The sequence below is a fragment of the Aedes albopictus genome, chromosome 2 (genome assembly GCF_035046485.1).
Source record: "Aedes albopictus strain Foshan chromosome 2, AalbF5, whole genome shotgun sequence".
Classification (NCBI taxonomy): domain Eukaryota; kingdom Metazoa; phylum Arthropoda; class Insecta; order Diptera; family Culicidae; genus Aedes; species Aedes albopictus.
This window is the reverse complement of record NC_085137.1, coordinates 284,846,610-284,857,057: the sequence shown is the minus strand read 5'-3', so window position 1 is coordinate 284,857,057 and position 10,448 is coordinate 284,846,610. Positions and strand designations below refer to the sequence as shown.

Sequence of the window (10,448 nt, the reverse complement as noted above, 5' to 3'; positions counted from 1 at the left end):
GACATCCTTTAAATGTCCTTGAAAGCCTCGAAAATTCCCTGAAACCCACTGAACTGTTAATGAAAACTTCCTGAGTTGTCATGAGACTCCTTGAAACGCATCTTTAAACACTCTGACTCTTTCTGAGACCTCCTCAAACCTTTTGAGAGCTCTCAAGCACCTCTAAAGTACCCTTAATTACCCTGACATTCTTAACTGCCCTAAAAGTCCTTGGTTCACGAGGAAATCAAAAAAAAACTTGAATACCTATTAAAATACCAATCGTGAAGTTGATATACTCGGTAAACAGTTTGCAGTAATTGTGACGAAGCATTTCGAGCATTATGTAAATATTTTTTAGCGTGTTCCCTTGCTCTTTTCCGTTTAGTTTTCATCATGACCTATAGATGGCTTATGACTCTCAGATAGGCTAACATGGCTCACAAGGGATTTCCATGAAGAACGTATCAAACTCTATCTTATTAATTTACAGTCATGCATTGATGAACTCCAATACCATCATCCCACATAATCGTATATCTCATAATTCAAAAATGCATTCTCGGTACGTCGTGAGTGGATGTGCTATGCTTTATGTTTTACCTTGCAGCTGGCAAACATGCGCCTCGGCCGGCCGGCGTGAACCAACTGCATACATACATAAGAGAAGTTATACGCTTTGGCGGTGTTCGATGACGACCGACAGTGCGGGGTTCTGTTGCGTATCGGTTCGACTGAGTTGATTGCACTTTCCCATTTCTTCCAACGATTGTTGTTTAATTTCTGTGAATTAACTTAATTAGTTTGAAACTTGTTTGAATGTTTCCCACACGTGATGCTGCGCGTTAGTGTTTTGAAGCAAGGATATGCATGTTAATGCTCAGAGGAATAAACCACGCGTATATCCGTTCTAGAAAGCCGTAGTGGGTGTGTTTTGATTGCCATTTGTGGTGCAGTGCCCTCGGTTCGTGTGAGATTGTCTGTGACACGGGAGCAGTGCTAGTGCATTAGGGAGAATGGGATTATTTCCAGATCCTCCTTTGACACCGAAATTGAAAAAGAAACTCTTCCGTAGTTCGTCCACTCGGAAGGCCGACAAGGCCGATCACATCAGTTCTGCTGTTGTGGCAGCTGATAAGAAGCATGTAGTCGGCACTTCATCATGTAGCACTGTAGCAGCGCCTCAACAACTGTCGACTTCGTGGGAGTTCATAAGGTAAGTGCAAGTGTGAAGAAGAAGGAGAGATGGAATTGCCGGAAAGCGACACAACTGATGTGATGTGAATGCAAAATGAGGAAACATTAAAAGATGTGTTTGGGAGTAGCTAATGCCATTAATGTTTTCAATGAAGTAACTTTGATAAGTGAAGGTGCAGTGAAGAGCCGTTGAAGTATGTCTAATTCAGAATTGTTTTGGAGTTCTCTCTACACAGCCCATTAAATGCGGAATATTAAAATTTCTACAGCCAAGAGTTATTAATATCCGGCAAGATGGATCCAGTTTCAAGCGTAGAATATAAATCATAGTTACGTTACTATTTTTTATGAACGCTTTGAGCAAAAAAAAAAAAAAATCTACATATTTAAATATAGTTCCAGCATAAGAAAGATCGCCTTGATCTTTCGGCATATGTAGGAAGCAATAGATGTGAAGTATCTAAATAATGAAACTCTTATCGAAATGATTTCCAAACAGACGAAATGATTATAAAGCATTTAATTAAGTGGATTTATTACAGTTTAAACTAAACGTTTATATCAGAAGTAGTCTCTGTACGATAAAATAATATTTCGTTGGTAACTCTGTTTTCTTTGTATTTGCGTGAATTAACTTATGATTAATTTGCACATGTAGTCACAACAAATCACATCAGAGGTTCGAGTAGTTGGTAAGGCGTGCAGGACATGTTTACGCAACAAAAAAAAACATTGTGTGACATTGCGTAATAAAATTATCTTTTCAATAGGGAATTCGTTCAAAAATATTAGTTGAATCTCATTGAAGAGTTGCATTATACATCAGAAATTCCACCAAGAATTCTACTGTGAACTGCTTCAGTGCTCTTTTCAGAAATCAAACATGAAGATCTAATAGTTACCAATGCTTTTTTGTAGAAGGGTATCTACAAAAAAGTCCAAAATATATTGAATTTATCTTAAGAAATCTAACAAAAAGTACAGAAGAGTTAATAACTAGATATATACTTCACTCAAATATTATCCATAAATTCAACAAAAAAAAACTGGTTTCATGTAGGAAATTTCAGCAAAAGTTTAAATCTACGGAAAATTTTGTTAAAAGCTGGGAACATCTGTGAAAAAATTACAGACGGTCCATGGTAAACTAATCTAAGCTTGGAAAATACTTCTTTAGATAAAAATAAAACTACATGTATTCATTTCAAACTAAGTTTCAAAATATATTTGAAATACTTCTTTGAAAGAATCACTGCTACACTTTGCGGACTAGTTTAAATATGTTCTAACTATCTTTACAGTACAGTAAAACCATCTATAATGCGAATGGAAATTGCCCATCATTGTACCAAATGCTTGAATGCACCATTTTTTGTTTTCGAGTTACAGTTAAACGTACCGCACCCATTATTATGTTTCTATGAAATTTAGCAAAAAAAAAAATAGCAATCATATACCAAAGCGTTTTCAGTCAATTTTGACCAATTTTATGAATCTATTGCAGTGTTGTAGCCGTAAGTTCAAATTATTGCTCCATTCATTCATTTATTTAGTATTACATCAAATTCAAGATAAAACTGAATCAACAATATTTCTCCATAATACACGATTCGTGGCTGCCGTTCTCCATCCTCGGTCACGCCCGATACTCGCCAAGTCACGCTCCACCTGATCCACCCACGACTTGTTGTGCCAACCAGATCAGTCGCGAACACCAACTTTGCAGGGTTGTTGTCCGGCATACTTGCAGCATGCCCTGCCCATCGTATCCTTTCGGCTTTTGCCACCTTTTGGATGCTGGGTTCGCCTTAAAGTGCAGCGAGCTCGTGGTTCATCCTTCTCCACCACACACCATTCTCCTGCACACCGGCGAGCTCCGAGTGCTTGCATGGTCCATGTCTCGTGTCCGTAAAGGCCCACCGGTCTCACTAGCGTTTTGTACATGGTGCATTTGGTGCGTGGGTGAATCTTTTTAGACCGCAGCTTCTTGTGAAGCCCATAGTAGGCCCGACTTCCGCTGATGATGCGCCTACGAATTTCACGATTCACGCTATTGTCAGCCGTCAGTAAGGATCTGAGGTAGACACATTCCTCCACCACCTCGAAGGTATCCCCGTCTATCGTAACATTACATTCGTGCTGAGTTCCGCCCACCAGCATGTACTTTGTTTTTGAGGCATTCACCATCATCCGACCTATGCTGCTTCGCGTTTCAGGCAGGTGTACAGCTCTGCCACCGTTCCAAATATTCTGGCGATAATGTCCATGTCGTCCGCAAAGCACACACATCGACCGGATTTTGTGAAAATCGTACCCCGACTCGTCGCATCACACCTTCCAGAGCGATGTTGAAGAGTAGGCATGAGAGTCCATCACCTTGTCGAAGACCCCAGCGAGATTCGAATGAACTGGATAGTTCACCCGAAACCCTTACGCAGTTTTGCACACCACCGTCTATTGTTGCTTTAATCAGTATAGTCAGCTTCCCAGGAAAGCTGTTTTCGCCCATAATTTTCCATAGCTCTGCGCGGTCGATACTGTCGTATGCCGCTTTGAAGTCGATGAATCTGGTATTCACAGCATTTCTGGAAGATTTTCCGTACGGTGAAGATCTGGTCCGTTGTCGACCAGCCGGCTTGATAACTTCCCACGAACTCATTCGTTGTAGGTGACAGACGACGGAAGATGATCTGCGATAGCACTTTGTAGACCGCTTTAAAAATAGTTACCACTCTGAATCTCGCATTCCAAATAGTCGCCTTTTTTGTGAATGGGGCAGATGACCCCTCCTTCGACTCCTCCAGTAACTGTTCAGTTTCCCTGATCCTGACTATCAGCCGGTTCAGACAGGTGGCCAACTTTTCTGGGCCCATCTTGGTGAGTTCACCTGCGAAACCATTCTTACCAACTGCTTTGTTGGTTTTGAACTGATGGATGGCATCCTTAATTTCCCTCAGCGTGGAAGTTGGGTTATTTCCGTCCTCTGCTGCACTGACATCGTCGTTTCCTCCATTTCCGTGGTCTCCCATGCCTACGTTCTCCACGCCATCAAAGTGCTGATAGATGTGCTGCTTCCACCTATCGATCACCTCACGCCCATCCGTCAAGAGGCCTCCGTCCTTATCCCTGTACATTTCTGCTCGCGGCACGAAGCCGTTGCTGGTTGTGCTGAACCTTTGGTAGACTTTCATGGGAATGCCACTGCAGTTCCAATTCTTCGCACTCCACTTCTTCCAGGCGGCGCTTTTTCTACCGAAAGAGGCGGGTCTGCTGTTACCGCTTCTGTTTGTAACGTTCCACGTTCTGTCGGAGTTCTTGTTGCAGCATTACCACCCGGGCTGAGTTCTTCTCCTTTACAACCATTTTGCACTCTTCGTCGAACCATTTGTTCCGTCGATTCCGTTCCACGTAGGCGATGGTACTCTCGCATGCGGTCGTTGGCTGCTTTCACTGTACTCCAGCAGTCCTCTAAAGGGGCCTCGTCGAGCTCGCCCTCGTATGGCAACGCGGCCTCAAGATTCTGCGCGTATGCTGAGGCGACATCCGGTTGTTTTAGTCGCTCTAGGTTGTACCGTGGCGGTCGCCGCTACCCTACATTGTTGATGACGGAGAGTTTTGGGCGTAGTTTGACCATCACCAGATAGTGGTCGAAGTCGATGTTGGCGCCACGATAGGTCCTGACGTCGATAATGTCGGAGAAGTGCCGTCCGTCAATCAGAACGTGGTCGATTTGAGATTCTGTCTGCTGTGGTGATATCCAGGTGTAACGATAAGGGAGACTGTGTTGGAAAAAGGTTCTACATATGGCCATGTTTTTGGAGGCGGCGAAATCGATGAGTCGTAGGTAGTTTTGGTTCCTCTGCTGGCGGGTACTGAACTTTCCAATCGTCGGTTTCAATCTCCTATGTCTTATACAGCCTTTATATGTTGTTGAAAAAAGGTAGAAATCAAGCTATTACTTGATTTTTCATCAAATGTAGCACTGACCAAAACAGAAACAAAACATTAGTTTTGACTATAGTATTAGTAGACCACCATGTGAAAAGGACTGAACAACCATTATTGCACGTCTCAGCTTCTTTCGATAAAACTCTTTGGTTTTCACAGCTGCGAACAACTCAAACAACGATTTTTCACAATTTTTGAAATTTATAACGGAATTCACAAACTAAAATAATGTTTCAATTGTAGCTCAAGGCTTATTACACTTCCGATCAAAAGTTTGAGGACTCCCCCTTAAAAAATATGTCATTTTTTAGGCCCATATCTCCACCAATTTGCGTCCAATTTCCAAGCCCAAGTTCTCATTTAAAAGATAATAATTCAAAAAAAAAAAACTTTGACCATTATATAACTTTGAGGTTAAATATATTACCGCACTTATCTTAAAATTTGGTCGTCCCAATTTACAGCGACACTGCCGTAAGTTTATATTCATTTTTTTTAGAAAATTTGGCAAATTTTGGTTAAGTTTATGTACAAACAATTTTGATTTTTTTTTATTTTAATCATCTCCAAAGTTTCTTTGACTTATTATCCTTTGTATGATATCTAGGGTTTTGAAATCAGACGCAAATTGGTGGAGATATGGGCCTAAAATATGACATGTTTTTGAGGAGGTGGCCCCAATCTTTTAATCGGGAGTGTAAGTTTTGCAAATTTACCATCCTCATGATTAGGTTTGTTTGAAACGCACAATCTTACACTTTCTAGCAAGTTTATGTCATTCTTCTGTTTTCAAATTTTATCTTTTTCAACAGTTTTTAATTTCCGAAAAAGAAAATAAACAAAAATTAAATTGATTTAATTTGCTTAAGTAAATTCAAACCCGTTGTTCAGGTCTGATTTTTTTATTTATTTCCACCATCCTTAATACGACGTGAGTGCCATATTAAGTCAGGTATAGATTTATGATCTATGCATCGCATCTATTATAATCAACAATAATGTGCAAAAATCAATAATATTTTGCCGAGTCACACATCAGACACCCAAAACCGCCAGCCTTTCGGTATGATGTCACCAATTTCTTCATACATACATTCCCATTTTACGATTTCTCGGTGGTAGTACGTGTTGCACCGATATGGAAATGCTTCCTACCGCCGTAGAAAATTTCGACAAGTTATAGCGTCAGGATATCCTCCACAAGTTTACAATCGATATACTCATTACGGTTTTGGCACAGACTACCCGGCTCCAAGAAATGGGCGGATATTGGTCACCGTGTCTCACCCAAGGGTGTGCAGCTACACTTTTGTGTAAGGAAATAAGGTTTTGCTTCATTGCAATGCTATCTGCAGTGTTATGAACCTAATGTTAGCTACGTTTGTCAAATAAAAAAAATGTTTTAGACTTTTGTTTCCCTACCTTGAATCCAACGCAGCTCTGTTTGTAGATATTTTGAACGATGTCTTATAAACATCCAGAGTGCAAACATTTTATGTTGGTAAATCTTTTAAATTGAGTGTTCCTCGGTGCACATAAATTTTGATTTATTTGAACACTTTTTGCACGCAATTTTCCACTGCTTGCTTTGGACCACCCAATTCATAGAAAGAGAGACAATGCCACTGTTTTTGTTATTTGATTTCCTTATTTCAACGCGGACGTTTCAATTTCCCTTTATTCTACTTTTTATTTATGTGACGCGACGAATAAACACCTTGATGGCGGAAGGTAGGTACCGTGGAACGCAAGATTCGCATTTGTCGTGATTGCTTTCCATTCCATGCTTGTTTGTTTAATAGAACATATTTGCTCGAAAGACCGACCCATAAAAGTACCGTGAAATTTCTCGCATGTGGATGGTTTTGGACCTAGGTCAGGTTGGCATACATCCAACATTTATGATAACCTGCAAATCAATTGCTTCTATAAAATATGTTTCTCCATCACCCCGATGAAATAGGAATCATTTTTTTAGCAGTGGCGGGGTAAACGTCGAGGGCGACCGACTCACAAGGAATTCAAAGCCACATCGTCTTCAACAACCAAACTCTATCACTTTGCTTTGTTTGTATGAACGTTAACAAAAACAGCAGGCTCATCAGTTTATGTTTGTTGGCGCAAAATGCGAGACGAGTTGAAATTGGATATTTGCTTAGACTAGATCAGTGTTTCATCAACCATGCGCAAAAATAAACTACTGTGATGTATTTGCATAGCAACAAATTTCTTAAAAGGTACTAATCCTCTATTTATTGGAGCAAATTTCGCTCCTGAACAAACATCTGTAATGATAGAATGACAAATAAAATGTCAACATATTATAACGTTACCAGTAAATTGATATGAAATCAAAACTTACACAAACGTTTATATTCTAACATTTTGTTGATTTTTTATTCCACTTCACGACTTTCAGAAGAATTTTCGAACTGCTTTATATTCTATAAAAATACAAATCATTTTTTGTATGATATTAAAATAATGGTGGATAACGACAACCCTAGGGGAGACTGGGGAGACTTGATCCCTTTTTCTTAATTCACCTGAAACTTTAAGAAAAAACATAAAACTAGATCCGATTTCCGTATAAAATAGCAGGTAAACATCTATTGTAAGATAATACACAACAGAAGGCGTTTAAATTATTGTTAAAGTTTTCAAAACTGTGTTTTTATGGAGGCATGTCTTATGACGTATTTTTCAAAAATGGGTGACACTTGATCCCCTTAGTGCACATGGTTTATTTAAAGGGAAAATAATTCCAGAGTCTTCCTATTCATTTTCTTTTCGAGTTTTCTTGTATTTTCTACGAATATGAAGTGTTTGAAATTGTAAGATTTCCTTAAATTTTTAAGGATTTGATGTATTTTCAAAATGGGGAGACTTGATCCCCATTTTCTTGGTTTGTACTAAAGTTATAATTATCTGACACATTTTATCGTTGAATAGACTAGAATTGCAAGTAAATAGGGGCTTCCGAATAGAATTTTATTTTTCACATGTATAATGTGTGTGTAATCCTCGAGGGATCAAGTCTCCCCATGTCACTGTTGTGTATACTAAGCTGAATTAATTAAAATATGTTAACAACAGCCTTATTTGGATAAATAATTTTGAAAGTATTGTATTCAAACTATCTGCTGTGAAATTTTGACACGATTTGGTTCAATTTTCACAAAGTTATTGAGATTTTTCGGAATCGCCTAAAAGATTTCTGAAGGACTGAAAACAAACCATCAGCCGTTAAAAATAATGCAAAATACAATCGAAATCACTTGTAGCCAAAACATAGTCATTTGTCCAGGAGTAGTTTTGGAAAAAATGTGCTAGAAGAAAAATGTTTTTGATTCCGAGCAAATATGGGGGGAGCAAGTCTCCCCAGAGATCAAGTCTCCTCAGTCTCCCCCATAGGCGAAACTACTGGGGGTGCCGGGGGTGCCAGGCACCCCCTAGAATATGAATCCATTACTATGAAATACGGGGTGATAAATAATGAACTAATGAATATTTGTTTGTAGGGCACCCCCTGGAAAAAAATCGTAGTTTCGCCAATGGTCTCCCCTAATATTCTCGTAGGATTTTTTTTTACTTCACTATTATTTACAATCTCTACATTGTTTCCTAATTATTTTAATCGAATTAAAATACATCATTTAAAAGTATTTTTAACATTCGTTGGAATTCAAGAGGTTTTGACATTCAAGTTGAGAAACACTGATCTAGATGTTTCTATATGATTTCCTTGACTTTGACAACTGAACACGGGGAATTGGTTTGAAATCATATTTCACAAGTTAGCACAAATTCCGGTACCGTTAGCTTTCCCATGTCCACGGTTCCCATGTCAGTAGTTTTAAATATGTTCGATTCAGCGCCAATAAACAAAATAATTAGCAAGCTTTATTAGGAACATACTTATAGTCGCTACGGCACAGCGTAAGATAAATTGAAATTAACATGTATATGCATTGAAGTTGAGTCCAGTAGCATCTCGTGTAGAGACCACCATCGGATCCTAAAGGTACTTAATCACGACTGTCCATTTTGTCTCTTCTACTGAAAGCCTTTCAAGTTTTTATCTTGATGCAGTCACTCATTTAACCTAACCACGAAGGGAGCGTCCATTAATAACGTAGCATTTTATTGGGGGGCGGGGGGCGGATTTATTTTGCTGCATTAGGAATCCGGAAGGAGATCAACAGAAGGCTCCTGAAGCTTTTTCAAATTTATAGAAAATGTGTTCCTTAGGACATACGAAAGCAGGAATATGCGTGTTCCTTTGAAATTGCTTTCAACATAGTCGTCGTCGTCGGCGTCGTCATCGTCAAACTGTCACCAAGCAGAGTTCAAGTCTGTCTGCGGCGCCATCGATAGGTAATAAATTGTTGCAGTTGTTGAACCATTGCATCGTGTCGTGATGAACGGTGGCTGGCTACTAGCCAGTGGCTAGTAGTCGAAGAAAAAATGTGTTAACGTGAGATAGATGTGGCACTCATCATGAGGTACGAGACATGTTAGGGAAGTCCTCGTACGTGTATTTTGAATTTTACGTTTACAATAACGATACGATCTGGATTGTACCAACCATTTCAATAGATGGTGCATTTTCTTACACTTTAGTGGTATATGAAACGTATTTCCAATTGGGCATTTTTATATCTTATAATATCACTAGTTAAAAATTAATAAAAAAAAAAACACTTCACTATTCAGTTTTGCAAAAAGAAAAAAAAGAAAAATATAAATTTTTAAAGAAAAACTAGAAAAGGACGAGCAAATTCCTTTCAATTCTATTATTTTGCTTATCTTCGGAATTTGCTTGTCCTTTTCTAGTTTTCATTTTTTGGTTTTCTTTTTGCAAAAGTGAATAGTGGAATGTATTTATTTTATTTTTAACTAGTGATTCTAGCATAAATGTTCTACTAAAAATTCCAAAGTATTAGTGAAGATCTAATAATAGTTTGGAACAAATACTATTTTTTTAAATTAAGCTGTCGATGCAATCAAATAATTTTGCGTATTGCTCTCAACGGTGTGTAGCTTGTAATTTTGACCAGTGTAATCTACCAAGCTCTTCAAAAAGCTTGTAAAAATTGTGTTATCGCTTGCTTTGAACACATCGCTTCTATGTGGGGTGAATATCACAGAATAATCGATAGACACAAAATTGATTCGATGCACCTCTGCACTTCAATGGATTTGGCTAACATTTTGACCAGTGACTTCTCTCAGGATGTCGCTCAAAATATAAAGTGAGATTTTTTTTTATCATCGTACAAATTGGTACCGTCATGCGGGGCTACTTTTGAAATGCGGGGCTA

The 10,448-nt window shown here is 38.8% G+C and overlaps 1 protein-coding gene across 3 annotated transcripts in view; it reads left to right on the top strand.

Moving 5' to 3' along the window:
* Nucleotides 1-596: 596 nt before the first annotated feature.
* The window catches only part of LOC109416692 (uncharacterized), a 215,140-nt gene continuing 205,288 nt past the window's right edge, over nucleotides 597-10,448 (top strand). Inside the window, exon 1 of one of the 3 annotated variants that reach the window (XM_062851984.1) lies at nucleotides 597-1,195. In XM_062851984.1, the coding sequence (XP_062707968.1) occupies nucleotides 996-1,195 (200 nt within the window). In that variant the 5' untranslated portion in view covers nucleotides 597-995. The remainder of the gene's footprint in view (nucleotides 1,196-10,448) is intronic. The other 2 variants (XM_062851983.1, XM_062851985.1) reach the window with 2 other exon arrangements.